Here is a 16,527-nt window from a genome sequence, read left to right on the forward strand (position 1 = left end):
TATAACACGAACACAACGTTGAAACAACATACTTTTTGACGACGTTTAATCAATATTGGGTTCCGACGTTGATTTGACCATTGAAATTTGGTCACTTTTCCAACCAATATTCTACAACACGAACACAACGTTGAAACAACACGTTCTTTGACGTTTATTCATTGTCAGGTTGTGAAATTTAGTCCTTTTCCCGACCAATATTCTACAACACAAACACAACGTTGAAACAACATGCTTTGTGATGACGTTTAATCAATATTGGGTTCCGACGTTGATTTGACCATAGAAATGTGGTCATTTCCTAACCAATATTGACGTATAATCAACGTGGTATCGACGTGGTGTGCCTGCGGGGGGTGTGGTCTGTAAATGATGCAAGGCAAGAGCGTCGATACCTCGCCACCTAAGCTCACCCTTTAGAGCACAGCTCCCTGCCTGTAAACCTACAGAAAACAGTTCTCAGGTTTCTCTATGTTTACATTTCCACACTATTTTCTTACACTTTATAAAACATTTCTTACATATTCCTTCATTTGAAGATGTTATTGTTTATTTTTACTCTGGTCCTTATGTCATTGAAATATTGATATCGACCGATATGAAAGACTCATATCGTGATACAGTTTCCTGCCGTATCGCTCAGACTGTAACCGCACAGTGGAGTCATATCAGACCTCACCTGTCCTGAAGGTAAGTACAGGTGGACGGAGGTGAACATGGAGTGTGAAGTGTTGGTGGGCATGCCAGTCAAGGTTTGAGTCCCACTTCATCTTCATCACCGCCAACAAACCACTGCTGGCTGCAGATGTACTTCATCTTCATCTTCATCACTCTCACTCTCTGCATCCATCACTGGCTCCTTACAGCCAGATAAGTCTGGCTGTAAGGAGCGTGTGTGTGTGTGTGTGTGTGTGTGTGTGTGTGTGTGTGTGTGTGTGTGTGTGTGTGTGTTGCTTTGTTATTCCAATTATTCCTAGCATGGCAGTGTTCCCTGTAAATATAAACGGAATACAATGATTTGCAAATCCTTTTCAACCCATATTCAGTTGAATATGCTACAAAGACAACATATTTGATGTTCCAACTCATAAACATTTTTATTTTTTTGCAAATAATCATTAACTTTAGAATTTGATGCCAGCAACACGTGACAAAGAGGTTGGGAAAGGTGGCAATAAATGCTGATAAAGTTGAGGAATGCTCATCAAACACTTATTTGGAACATCCCAAAGGTGTGCAGGCTAATTGGGAACAGGTGTGTGCCATGATTGGGTATAAAAACAGCTTCCCAAAAAAATGCTCAGTCTTTCACAAGAAAGGATGGGGCGAGGTACACCCCTTTGTCCACAACTGCGTGAGCAAATAGTCAAACAGTTTAAGAACAACGTTTCTCAAAGTGCAACTGCAAGAAATTTAGGGATTTCAGCATCTACGCTCCATAATATCATCAAAAGGTTCAGAGAATCTGGAGAAATCACTCCAAGTAAGCGGCATGGCCAGAAACCAACATTGAATGACCGTGACCTTCGATCCCTCAGAAAGCACAGTATCAAAAACCGACATCAATCTCTAAAGGATATCACCACATGGGCTCAGGAATACTTCAGAAAACCACTGTCAGTAAATACAGTTTGTCACTACATCTGTAAGTGCAAGTTAAAACTCTACTATGCCAAGCGAAAGCCATTTATCAACAACATCCAGAAACGCCGCCGGCTTCTCTGGGCCCGAGATCATCTAAAATGGACTGATGCAAAGTGGAAAAGTGTTCTGGGGTCTGACGAGTCCACATTTCAAATTGTTTTTAGAATTATTCGACATTGTGTCATCCGGAACAAAAGGGGCAGCAAACCATCCAGATTGTTATCGAAGCAAAGTTCAAAAGCCAGCATCTGTGATGGTATGGGGGTGCTTTAGTGCCCAAGGCATGGGTAACTTACACATCTGTGAAGGCACCATTAATGCTGAAAGGTACATACAGGTTTTGGAACAACATATGCTGCCGTCTTTTTCATGGGCGCCCCTGCTTATTTCAGCAAGACAAGGCCAAGCCACATTCAGCACGTGTTACAACAGCGTGGCTTCATAAAAAAAATAGTGCGGGTACTTTCCTGGTCCGCCTGCAATCCAGACCTGTCTCCCATGGAAAATGTGTGGCGCATCATGAAGCGTAAAATACGACAGCGGAGACCCCGGACTTTGAACGACTGAAGTAGGGATGTCCCCATCCAGGTTTTTGCACTTCCGATCCGATACCGATATTGTTTTTGCACTTCCGATCCAATACCGATACTGGCCGATACTGGCCTAGCCGAGCATGTATTAGAGTTGAAAGTTATTTAGCCTACTTAGTTGTCAGATTCATGCCGAAAATGATTTTAGTACTCTTGATAACAACTAGCCAGCTGAATAAGGTGAGTTTGAATAATACACAATAGTTGGTATTCAAGAATAAACACAAAATATCAAAAATTACACATGACAAACAGAAATGGCATCATTAAACAGTAAAACAGTGAACAGTATAAAGTGCAAATAATGCTGTAAACATTATTAAAAAAAGCAAAACACACAAACAACCTGAGTGGGATGAAATGTCTATAATTCAGCATCAATACTTACTCTTGAACAAGTGTAAACTTTTAAAAAATATATATACATATATCTACACACTCCCTTCAATTGTTTGTCCCAGTCAGGGGGCGGGGGGGGCAAACAATTGAAGTCCAAGCATAATGGGGAGATTCTTTCAAACAAATACGAGCACTTCAAGATGCTCAGGTGTCAGCCTGCTCCTGTGTTCATCTATGAGTGCTAAAAAACCTCTCACTCGCAAGAGTCATTAAAATGTCTTACAACTTTACCACCGCGCTTGACTTTCTTGTGGCATGTTTTGCACTCCACCTCTTCATCTTTTTCGTTTTGTAGGATAAAATAATCCCACACAGCTGACATTTTTACCGTAACTTTTAATTCACACGGCCGTCTGAACGGTTAGAACGCAGACCTGTGGATGTTTTGAAGGTGTTCTGGAAAATGCGGAACTGAGTTTAGGGAGCAGCAGAAGAGTGGAATGTATTATTTAAATCGGTGTGTTGGAAAACACGGACTAGAGTTTTTTTTAAAAACTGGATCTGGATCGGCATTTTCCCATTCCTTGCCGATACGCAATTTTTGGGCAAATATCGGCGTTCGATCCGATCCAAATATCGGATCGGGACAACCCTAGACTGTAGCGCTACATAAAACAACAATGGAAAATAATTCCACTTTCAAAGCTTCAACAATTAGTTTCTTTAGTTCCTAAACATTTATTGAGTGTTGTTAAAAGAAAAGGTGATGTAACACAGTGGTGAACATGCCCTTTCCCAACTACTTTGGCAAAAGTTGCAGCCATGAAATTCTAAATTATTTATTATTTGCAAAAATAATTAAAGTTTATCAGTTTGAACATCAAATATGTTGTCTTTGTAGCATATTCAACTGAATATGGGTTGAAAAGGATTTGCAAATCATTGTATTGTGTTTATATTTACATCTAACACAATTTCCCAACTCATATAGAAACAGGGTTTGTACTTCTTCATTATTTTACTACTTCATCAATGTACTTATTCATCAAAGTACTTCATCACTAATGCAAAAGCAATCCTGGCTGGCCGAGACCACTTAAGCACTTTGAATCCTAATTGTTGTTCTCACCAAGACAATTAAAGTGATGTAACTGCATTGTAGGGTTGTCCCCATACCAATATTTTGGTACCGGTACCGGTACAAAAATGCATTTCGATACTTTTCAAAAAATCTTAGGGTACATGAAACATATGTTTATTATTGTCATTTAATCCTTAAATAAAATAGTGAACATACTAGACAACTTATCTTTTAGTAGTAAGTAAACAAACAAAGACTCCTAATTAGTCTGCAGTAACATATTTTGTCATTTACCTACCTATTATTTTGTCTACATTATGAGGGACAAACTGTAAAAAAATGATTATTAATCCACTTGTTCATTTCGTGTTAATATCTGCTTACTTTCTGTTTTAACATGTTCTATCTACACTTCTGTTCAAATGTAATAATCACTTGGTGAAGCATGTTTAGCTATTCCTCTTCCTCCAGTGATAATGGTACTTGGAATAAACTTACTTTCTTTGTCACCATGGAGGCCAGGATTAGTGATTTAGAAGGAGCTAAAACAGGTGGATGTTAGCTGCTAGCTAGCTAGCTGCCTTCCTGAGGGCGTTTTAGTGTTATAACTTCACCTTTATCCTTACTTTCCATCCATCCATTGACTACCGCTTATTCCCTTTTGGCGTCGCGGGGGGCACAATCGGGCATAAGGCAGTGTACACCCTGGACAAGTCGCCACCTCATCGCAGTATCCTTACTTTTTACACCAAAATGCGTCCATTCTCCCTTTTCTGTCTACACGCTGTGTCTGCTTGTAAGTACTCGGTATGTGTGCGCTGCCGAACATGCTCCTCTGCTCGTAAAACCAGCCATGTCACAAAGTGACGACGCGCCGATGTTGGTGGAGAAGGCCTGGCTCTCAGTCTCCATTCCAATTCATGCTAAAGGTGTTCTATGGGGTTCAGGTCAGGACTCTGTGCAGGCCAGTCAAGAATCTGTCATCCATGTCTTTACGGACTTTGCTTTGTGCACCGGTGCACAGTCATGGTGGAAGAGGAGGGGGCCTCGCTCCAAACTGTTCCCACAACGTTAGGAGCATGGAATAGTCCAAAAAGGTTTTGGTATCCGGGAGCATTCAAAGTTCCTTTCACTGGAACTAAATACTGAATAACAACCCCACACCATAATTTCTCCTCCACCAAATCCGAAATGTACTTTTCTCCTGGTAACCTCCAAACCCAGTGTAGAGGTTGCCCTACTATGGGTTCTTCTGAGACAAAGATCCTTTTGTGAACCCTGTAGTCTGAGGTAACAAAGTCTTTATTTTCATAAAGCAGTGTGGTTTTGCTTTCTGGCAAACTGTCTCTCGCTCTCATGCCTCTGCTCACCAGAAATTCCAACCGTGTGTCTCGCCCCGGCTGCTGCTAATAAGGGCGACAGGTGATTAGATCACAAATCCCAGCTGGGCAATCTACTCACCGGCCTCTGCCTTCGAGGCCCGGTCCTTACACACCCCGCAGACCAGAATGAGAAGGTGTGTGCAAGTTTTGACTTATGTTTTCAAAAGCTGGTGATAATGTCGGTGAAAAATGCTAACGAGCAAATCCAAGAGCAGCCATAACTGCAAAGCGGCCCTCAGTAAAAAAAAAAAAAATAAGAGTTTGACACTCCTGAACCACAACATCTTGTAGAAATGAGAGGAAGCCACCTCATGTTTCCGTCATCTCCTCCTTCCTGTACGGTGTCCCAAGACTTTTGTCCACGCGCCCCACCTGCCACCTCGTTCTGCCAACACCCACAAAGAGTTCTGACACAGAGCAGACCGGGACTTTGCAGGGAGGCACGATTGTCTCTCTTTAGAGAAAAACCCAGACCCCACAACTCTGCGTCTCGCGCCCGCGGGTGTTGTTGACATCTCCGCGAAATCGAAACAAGTCCGCGTTCACAGCAGCATCGTCCAGGGCAACACCACCGCTAGAGACAAGATATTTGATGTTCCAACTGAGAAACTTTGTTATTTTGTGCAAATAATCATTAACTTAGAATTTAATGGCAGCAACACATAGGAAAAAAGTTGCCACAGGCGCATTTTTACCACTGTGTTACATGGCCTTTCCTTTTAACAACTAGTTGTTCAACAGTCCGGGGTCTCCGTTGTGGTATTTTAGGCTTCATTATGTGCTACACATTTTCAATGGGAGACATGGCTTGACTACAGGCAGGCCAGTTAATATGAAGCCACAGTGTTGGCATCGTCTTGCTGAAATAACGTTGCTTGGATGGCAACATTTGTTGCTCCAAAACCTGTATGGACCTTTCAGCATTAATGGTGCCTTCACAGATGTGTAAGTTACCCATGCCTTGGGCAATAATACACCCCCATACCATCACACATGCTTTTACACTTTGCGCCTTTTGGTTCTTTTCCTCTTTGGTCCACAGTTTCCAAAAACAATTTGAAATGTGGACTCGTCAGACAACAGAACACTTTTCCACTAATGCATCAGTCCATCTTAGATGAGCTCGGGCCCAGCGAAGCCGGCGGCGTTTCCGGGTGTTGTTGATAAATGGCTTTAGCTTTGCATAGTAAGAGTTTTAACTTGCACTTACGGATGTAGCGACCGACTGTAGTTACTGACAGTGGTTTTCTGAAGACTTCCTGATTCCCTGTGGTGATATCCTTTACACACCAATGTCCCTTTTTGATGATGTATCGCCTGAGGGATCCAAGGTCTGTAATATCATCAGTGATTTCTCCAGATTCTCTGAACCTTTTGACAATATTACGGACCGTAGATGGTGAAAATCCCTAAATTCCTTGGAATAGCTGGTTGGGAAATGTTGATCTTAAATTGTTGGGCATTTGTTGACAAAGTGGTGACCCTCGCCCCGTCCTTGTTTGTGAACGACTGAGCATTTCACGGAAGCTGCTTTTACACCCAATCACGGCAATCAGCCCGTTCACCTGTGGGATGTTCCAAATAAGTGTTCGATGAGCACTCCTCGACTTTCTCAGTCTTTTTTGCCACTTGTGCCAATGAGCTAATATTTGCAAAAAAAACAAAACAGTTTCTAAGTTTGAATGTTAAATATCTTGTCCTTGCAGTCTATTCCATTCTATATAAGTTAAAAAGGATTTGCAAATCATTGTATTCTCTTTTATTTACCATTTCCACAATGTGCAAACTTTAGGTTTTGTAATATTCCAATAATCTATTAATGAGTTTCTTAATAATAGCCTCGATGTGTATTTTACAGCAAATAGTTGAAATAAATGCAATGTTTTGACTTTCAACATGTGTGCATCATTTCGAAAGAAATCACAATAGCCTCGCACCACCGCTCTCATGATTTGTCAAAGTCAACTCCAATCAGAACAACATAATGTAAATCTGAGATTGATTTTTTTTTTTTTAAAGACACTAAAGAAGACAAACGCTGTGCACTTTGCAAGCCGCCTCCTGACGTCCACAACACAAAACGAGCATTTCACGGATTAGATTGCAATTCTTACAAACTGTATGATGAAACATGAACTCATCTCTCATTATTCTGCAAAATAATGTTCAAACAGTCTCCTCTTAGGCCAAACGTGTTGCTCTTAAAGGGAGAATAACACACTTTTTTGGGGGCAATTTTGTCTATAATTCACAGTCCTTATGTTAAAACGAGAAAACGTTTTTTCTTGTTTATGCATTCTAAGTCGTAAAATAAGGCTAACAAAAGTCAGCTAACAATGGCAGCTAATGAGAGTACACTAATGCGTCTATAAAGTACTCTAAAAATAAATAAAAAACGTCAAAAAAGCAGCAACAATACTGTTACATGTCGTGAGCTGAATATTAACAATTATTATATATTATTATAAGTGCTAACTCCGATGAACTACTACTTGACATGATGAGCTGCTGCATCGCCTCTGAGTTGGTGAAAGTTAATTCTAGATGATTAATCATGGAAGGTTGTGGACATAAACCCACAAGTTGGTCAACTTTGGCATCCAACTTAGACCCGGAGATGGCGAGAAAAGACACGAAAAATAACTCTTTTTTAACCCTTGATGAGGATTATGATGAATTGTTGATGTGAGAGCAGACATTGTACTGTAAGGGATTGTTTTGTTATGTGTGTATATCTTCTTTAGCACTTAGCATTACTGCTACATGATGCTTAGTGTTTGACCAAAGCTGCATCTGTTTAGCACACAGCTTCTAAAACTTGTAGATCATCCTCCTTATACCCAGGCTCAAAAATAGAAGTTTCTGGATCATCGTTTGTCCCAAAGTAGTCTTTGTTGTCTCTCATCAAGTCTGCCATGATTAGTAGTCTTGTTATTGTTGAAGGGAAAGTGAACCTTGTGATGTGTCTGTGGAATTAATACGGCGCTGTATGCTTGAAATGATCAAAATATGTAAATATGACATGTTATTATGAATGTTACTAGATACTACATACAGTCTATACTTAAAGTGTGTATATACAACCCTGTTAGAGATTTTTGGACGTTTTTTCAGAGCGCTTTATAGGCGGAGAAAGCATCTCTCATTTGCTCCATTGTTAGCTGACTTTTGCTAGTTTTTATTTACAATTTAGAATACATAGAAAAGATCACATATCATCTTGTAGATCATCCTCTTTGTATTCAGGTTCAAAAATAGAAGTTTCTGAATCATCATTTATCAAAAAGTGGTCTTTTAGTGTTGTCTTTGAAAAGTGATCGTTGTGAAATTAGTACGCCGCCATATGCGTAAAATGATCAAAATGTGTAAACATTACATGTTATTATGAATGTTACTAGATACTACATGAGTGTATATAAAACCTTGATGGAGGTTTTTGGAGGTTTTTTAGAGCACTTCATAGGCAAAATTGAGCGACTCTCATTAGCTCAATTCTTAGCTGACTTTTGCAAGCTTTTATTTACGAATTAGAATGCATAAAAATGAAGATCATAGATCATCTTGTAGATCATCCTCCTTATATTCAGGTTAAAAAATAGAAGCTTCTGAATCATCATTTATCAAAAAGTGGTCTTTATCGTTGTCTTTGAAAAGTGATTGTTGTGAAATTAGTACGCGGCCATATGCGTAAAATCATCAAAATACGTAAATATTACATGTTATTATGAATGTTACTAGATACTACATGACTGTATATAAATCCTTGACAGGTTTTTGGATGTTTTTTAGAGCGCTTCATAGGCGGAATTGAGCGACTCTCAATAGCTCAATTCTTAGCTGACTTTTGCTAGCTTTTATTTACAATTTAGAATGCATAGAAAATAAGTTCACAGATCATCTTGTAGATCATCCTCTTTTTATTTAGGATCAAAATAGAAGTTTCTGAATCATTATCTGCGTGATGCGCCTATGCAATTAATACGCCGCCGTATGCTTAAAATTATCAGAATATGTAAATATTACATGTTATTACGAATGTTACTAGATACTACATATATACTTACAGGGTGTATATAAAACCTTGATGGAGGTTTTTGGATGTTTTTTTAGAGTGCTTAATAGGTGGAAAAAGCAACTCTCATTTGCTCCATTGTTAGCTGACTTTTCCTACCTTTTATTTACGATTCATCGATCGCCGTGCTATGCTTAAAATTATCAAAATATGTAAATATTACAGTTTATTATGAATGTTACTAGATACTACATATATAAAACCTTGATGGAGGTTTTTGGAGGTTATTTTAGAGCGCTTCGCAGGCGGAATTGAGCGACTCTCAATAGCTCAATTCTTAGCTGACTTTTGCTCGTTTTTATTTACAATTTAGAATGCATAAAAAATAAGTTCACAGATCATCTTGTAGATCATTCTCCTTATATTTAAGATCAAAATAGAAGTTTCTGAATCATAATCTGCGTGATGCGCCTGTGAAATTAATACTCCGCCGTATGCTTAAAATGATCAAAATATGTAAATATTACATGTTATTTAGAATGTTACTAGATACTACATTTATACTTACAGTGTGTATATAAAACCTTGATGGAGGTTTTTGGACTTTTTTTAGAGGGCTTAATAGTCGGAAAAAGCAACTCTCATTTGAGCCATTGTTAGCTGACTTTTGCTAGCTTTTATTTACGATTCAGAATGCATAAAAAGAAGATCACAGATCGTCTTGTAGATCATCCTCCTTATATTCGGGATCGAAAATATAACATTCTAAATCATCATTTGTCCCAAAGTGGTCTTTATTGTTGTCTTTGACAAGTGATTAGTGTGAAATTAATACGCCGCCGTATGCTTAAAATGATCAAAATATGTAAATATGACATGTTATTATGAATGTTACTAGATACTACATGAGTGTATATAAAACCTTAATAGAGGTTTTTGGATGTTTTTTAGAGCGCTTCATAGGCAAAATTTAGCGACTCGCAAAAGCTCAATTCTTAACTGACTTTTGCTAGCTTTTATTTACAATTTAGAATGCATAGAAAATAAGTTTACAGATCATCTTGTAGATCATCCTCTTTTTATTTAGGATCAAAATAGAAGTTTCTGAATCATTATCTGCGTGATGCGCCTATGCAATTAATACGCCGCCGTATGCTTAAAATTATCAGAATATGTAAATATTACATGTTATTACGAATGTTACTAGATACTACATATATACTTACAGGGTGTATATAAAACCTTGATGGAGGTTTTTGGATGTTTTTTTAGAGTGCTTAATAGGTGGAAAAAGCAACTCTCATTTGCTCCATTGTTAGCTGACTTTTCCTACCTTTTATTTACGATTCATCGATCGCCGTGCTATGCTTAAAATTATCAAAATATGTAAATATTACAGTTTATTATGAATGTTACTAGATACTACATATATAAAACCTTGATGGAGGTTTTTGGAGGTTATTTTAGAGCGCTTCGCAGGCGGAATTGAGCGACTCTCAATAGCTCAATTCTTAGCTGACTTTTGCTCGTTTTTATTTACAATTTAGAATGCATAAAAAATAAGTTCACAGATCATCTTGTAGATCATTCTCCTTATATTTAAGATCAAAATAGAAGTTTCTGAATCATAATCTGCGTGATGCGCCTGTGAAATTAATACTCCGCCGTATGCTTAAAATGATCAAAATATGTAAATATTACATGTTATTTAGAATGTTACTAGATACTACATTTATACTTACAGTGTGTATATAAAACCTTGATGGAGGTTTTTGGACTTTTTTTAGAGGGCTTAATAGTCGGAAAAAGCAACTCTCATTTGAGCCATTGTTAGCTGACTTTTGCTAGCTTTTATTTACGATTCAGAATGCATAAAAAGAAGATCACAGATCGTCTTGTAGATCATCCTCCTTATATTCGGGATCGAAAATATAACATTCTAAATCATCATTTGTCCCAAAGTGGTCTTTATTGTTGTCTTTGACAAGTGATTAGTGTGAAATTAATACGCCGCCGTATGCTTAAAATGATCAAAATATGTAAATATGACATGTTATTATGAATGTTACTAGATACTACATGAGTGTATATAAAACCTTAATAGAGGTTTTTGGATGTTTTTTAGAGCGCTTCATAGGCAAAATTTAGCGACTCGCAAAAGCTCAATTCTTAACTGACTTTTGCTAGCTTTTATTTACAATTTAGAATGCATAGAAAATAAGTTTACAGATCATCTTGTAGATCATCCTCTTTTTATTTAGGATCAAAAATAGAAGTTTCTGGATTATATTTTTTCACCAAAGTGGTCTTTATTGTTGTCTTTGAAAAGAGATTGTTGTGAAATGAATGCTTAAAATGATCAAAATATGTAAATATGACATTTTATTATGAATGGTACTAGATACTACATATAAAAAAAACCTTGATGGAGATTTTTGGAGGTTATTTTAGAGCGCTTCACAGGCGGAATTGAGGGACTCTCAATAGCGCAATTCTTAACTGACTTTTGCTAGCTTTTATTTACAATTTAGAATGCATAAAAAATAAGTTCACACATCATCTTGTAGATCATCCTCCTTATATTTAAGATTAAAATAGAAGTTTCTGAATTATAATTTTACCCAAAGTGGTCTTTATTATTGTCTTTGAAAAGTGATTGTTGTGAAATGAATGCTTAAAATGATCAAAATATGTAAATATTACATGTTATTATGAATGTTACTAGATACTACATATAAAAAAAACTTGATGGAGGTTTTTGGATGTTTTTTAAAGCGCCTCGCAGGCGGAATTGAGGGACTCTCAATACCTATTTTTTAGCTGACTTTTGCTAGCTTTTATTTACGATTTAGAATGCAAAAAAAAAAGAAACACACGTGTTTTTGTCTTACATAAGGGTTGTGAATGAGAGACAAAAATCCCCAAAAAGTGCAGTTCCACTTTAAAAGGAGCATGTCAACATTTATCAGACACAAAGTGATCTTGCAGGACACAAAGCTGCCAACAAAACAGTTGTCACATTAGCGAGAAGATGAGTCATCTGCAGAAAACAGCCTTCATGTTCCAGGTGCATGGATCTTGTTACCAGGTAAGTTTCGTCATCATACACAAAAAAAAAAAAAAAAATGTGCAATGCAAACACGTTCCATTTGCAACCAAATAAGTGTGCATATTGGAATAAAAAGTACCGAGGAAGAAGTGAACAGAAGCGGTAAAAGAGCAGAGGTTTAAAAAGGTCCTACCTTCACAGGGGAGCTCCGTGTAGCCACCGGCAGCTCCCTGGTGGCGCTGCCCGCAGGAGAGACGCATATCCCGGCTGCGCAGCCCTGCAAAGTCTGCCTGCCGCCCCCAGCTCCGACGCTGCCTCGCCGGGGCCGCTGCTTGATGCCGTCCAGCAGGCGGACGAGGAGGATGTTGGCCGGGAGATCGTCCACCCCGCAGTCCACCAGGATGCGACACTCCGGGCAGCGCAGTTCGTTCCGGGAGCTGACGATGTTCTCCAGGCAGCGGCGGCAGAAGGTGTGCTGACACGGCAGCACCTTGGCCGTCGTGTCCAGGCGCTCCAGGCACACCGAGCACTCCAGCAGGTCCAGCAGGGACGAAGACTCGTCCATGTCGGCGGCGGACAGGGCGAGCATCTGGGCTTCAGGCTGCGGGGAGACGACGCCGCGGCGGCGGGTTCTTGTGGCGGGGAAATGCACGGCCAGCATAGAACATTCTAGTCCTGTCCACGGGCGGCAGGCGGGGGACGCGCGTTCCTCCCGCGGCTCGTCGCCACTCTGCCTCCCCGCTCGCTGGGTCCCTCCCTCCGGGTGCTGCAGCAGCTGTCTCTCCCGCGGCTCCGCTGGAAGTGCTGAGGTCACACTCGCTTCTTCATCCTCCTCATCCTCAGCTTCGTCATCGGCATCGACATCCGGCCAAACCACACGGGTGATATCGGCTTGCATCTCAGATCTCCGATACGAGCAGTCATGCAGGGTTTACTTGTGTGTGATATCATGTGCGATCAAAACAGTCCTACAGTGTTTACTTGTGTGTGATATCATGTGCGATACAGGCAGTCCTGCAGCCTGTTTACTTTTGTGTGTGATATCATGTGCGATACAAGCAGTCCTGCCGCGTGTTTACTTGTTTGTGATATAATTAGCAATAAAATCAGTCCTGCAGCGTGTTTACTTTTGTGTGTGATATCATTTGCGATACAAGTAGTCCTGCAGCGTGTTTACTTGTGTGTGATATCATGTGTGATACAAGCAGTTCTGCAGTGTTTATTTGTGTGTGATATCATGTGCGATACGAGCAGTCTGGCAGTGTGTTTGCTTGTGTGTGATATCATGTGCGATGCAAGCAGTCCTGTAGCATGTTTACTTGTTTGTGATATTATGTGCGATACAGGAATTCCTGCAGCGTGTTTACTTTTGTGTGTGATATCATGTGCGATACACGCAGTCCTGCAGCGTGTTTACTTGTGTGTGATATCATGTGCGATATGAGCAGAGTGGCAGCCTGTGTGAAATAATGTGCGATACGAGCAGTCTGGCAGCGTGTTTACTTGTGTGTGATATCATGTGCGATACAAGCAGTCCTGCAGCATGTTTACTTGATTGTGATATCATGTGCAATAAAATCAGTCCTGCAGCGTGTTTACTTTTGTGTGATATTATGTGCGATACTGGCATTCCTGCAGCGTGTTTACTTTTGTGTGTGATATCATGTAAGATACAAGCAGTCCTGCAGCGTGTTTACTTGTGTGTGATATCATGTGCGATACAGGCATTCCTGCAGCGTGTTTACTTTTGTGTGTGATATCATGTGCGATACAAATAGTCCTACAGCGTGTTTACTTGTGTGTGATATCATTTGCGAAACAATCAGTCCTGCAGTGTTTACTTGTGTGTGATATCATGTGTGATACAAGCAGTTCTGCAGTGTTTATTTGTGTGTGATATCATGTGCGATACAAGCAGTCTGGCAGCGTGTTTGCTTGTGTGTGATATCATGTGCGATACGAGCAGTCCTACAGTGTTTACTTGTGTGTGATATCATGTGCGATGCAAGCAGTCCTGCAGCGTGTTTACTTGTGTGTGATATCATGTGCGATACAAGCAGTCCTGCAGCGTGTTTACTTGTGTGTGATATCATGTGTGATACAAGCAGTTCTGCAGTGTTTATTTGTGTGTGATATCATGTGCGATACAAGCAGTCTGGCAGCGTGTTTACTTGTGTTTGATATCATGTGCGATACAGGCAGTCCTGCAGCCTGTTTACTTTTGTGTGTGATATCATGTGCGATACAAGCAGTCCTGCAGCGTGTTTACTTGTGTGTGATATCATGTGTGATACAAGCAGTTGTGCAGTGTTTATTTGTGTGTGATATCATGTGCGATACAAGCAGTCTGGCAGCGTGTATGCTTGTGTGTGATATCATGTGCGATACGAGCAGTCCTACAGTGTTTACTTGTGTGTGATATCATGTGCGATGCAAGCAGTCCTGCAGCGTGTTTACTTGTGTGTGATATCATGTGCGATACAAGCAGTCCTGCAGCGTGTTTACTTGTGTGTGATATCATGTGTGATACAAGCAGTTCTGCAGTGTTTATTTGTGTGTGATATCATGTGCGATACAAGCAGTCTGGCAGCGTGTTTACTTGTTTGTGATATTATCTGCGATACAGGCATTCCTGCAGCGTGTTTACTTTTGTGTGTGATATCATGTGCGATACAAGCAGTCCTGCAGCGTGTTTACTTGTGTGTGATATTATCTGCGATACAGGCATTCCTGCAGCGTGTTTACTTTTGTGTGTGATATCATGTGCGATACGAGCAGTCCTACAGTGTTTACTTGTGTGTGATATCATGTGCGATGCAAACGGTCCTGCAGCATGTTTACTTGTTTGTGATATTATATGCGATACAGGAATTCCTGCAGCGTGTTTACTTTTGTGTGTGATATCATGTGCGATGCAAGCAGTCCTGCAGCATGTTTACTTGATTGTGATATCATGTGCAATAAAATCAGTCCTGCAGCGTGTTTACTTTTGTGTGATATTATGTGCGATACAGGCATTCCTGCAGCATGTTTACTTGTGTGTGATATTATGTGCGATACAAGCAGTCCTGCAGCGTGTTTACTTTTGTGTGGTATTATGTGCGATACAGGCATTCCTGCAGCGTGTTTACTTTTGTGTGTGATATCATGTAAGATACAAGCAGTCCTGCAGCGTGTTTACTTGTGTGTGATATTATGTGCGATACAGGCATTCCTGCAGCGTGTTTACTTTTGTGTGTGATATCATGTGCGATACAAACAGTCCTACAGCGTGTTTACTTGTGTGTGATATCATTTGCGATACAATCAGTCCTGCAGTGTTTACTTGTGTTTGAGATCATATGTGATACAGGCAGTCCTGCAGCCTGTTTACTTTTGTGTGTGATATCATGTGCGATACAAGCAGTGCGGCAGCGTGTTTACTTGTGTGTGATATCACGTGCGATACAAGCAGTCTGGCAGCGTGTTTACTTGTGTGTGATATCATGTGCGATACAAGCAGTCCTGCAGCATGTTTACTTGTTTGTGATATTATGTGCGATACAGGAATTCCTGCAGCGTGTTTACTTTTGTGTGTGATATCATGTGCGATACAAGCAGTCCTGCAGCATGTTTACTTGTGTGATATCATGTGCGATACAAGCAGTCCTGCAGCATGTTTACTTGATTGTGATATAATGTGCAATAAAATCAGTCCTGCAGCGTGTTTACTTTTGTGTGTGATATCATGTGCGATACAAGCAGTCCTGCAGCGTGTTTAGTTGTGTGTGATATTATGAGCGATACAGGCATTCCTGCAGCGTGTTTACTTTTGTGTGTGATATCATGTGCGATACAAGCAGGCCGGCAGTGTGTTTACTTGTGTATGATATCATGTGCGATACAAGCAGTCCTGCAACGTGTTTACTTGTGTGTGATATGTGCGATACAAGCAATCCTGCAGCTTCATTTTGTATGATATCATGTGGGATACAAGCAGTCCTACAGTCTGTTTACTTGTGTGTGATATCATGTGCGATACAAGCAGTTCTGCGGCGTGATTACGTGTGGGTGATATTATATGCGATACAAGCAGTCCTAAAGTGTCTTTACCTGTGTGTGATATCATGTGCGATACAAGCAGTCAACATCTAAATGTCCTCCAATAAGCACACAACAACTTTTATATTCAAAATGTAAACAGGCTAGGCTATCGGCTTCTAAGAGCAAGCAGCTACACAACAGATAAGCACCAAATATGTCAATGAAAACAAGTATTAAGTAATTATATTTGCCAATTGCTTCCACATACCAAATCTCCAAGGCAGATGCCTATGAGAAAGTATCCAGGAACGAACGTATCCGCGTCATTCAACTTATTAAATGATTGTGACCACCAAAAAAAGTCCTATTCTATTTCATTAAAGGTAGCGTAAATCCATTCCAGATGA

General features: G+C 40.0%; 1 protein-coding gene across 1 annotated transcript in view; it reads right to left on the reverse strand.

The window, feature by feature from the left end:
• The window catches only part of LOC133538349 (E3 ubiquitin-protein ligase SH3RF3-like), a 269,084-nt gene extending 256,074 nt beyond the window's left edge, over positions 1-13,010 (reverse strand). Inside the window, exon 1 of the mRNA XM_061879912.1 lies at positions 12,291-13,010. Coding sequence (XP_061735896.1) covers positions 12,291-12,995 — 705 coding nt within the window. The 5' untranslated portion in view covers positions 12,996-13,010. The remainder of the gene's footprint in view (positions 1-12,290) is intronic.
• Between the last annotated feature and the right edge of the window lie 3,517 nt (positions 13,011-16,527).

The sequence above is a fragment of the Nerophis ophidion genome, linkage group LG19, assembly GCF_033978795.1.
Source record: "Nerophis ophidion isolate RoL-2023_Sa linkage group LG19, RoL_Noph_v1.0, whole genome shotgun sequence".
NCBI lineage: Eukaryota > Metazoa > Chordata > Actinopteri > Syngnathiformes > Syngnathidae > Nerophis > Nerophis ophidion.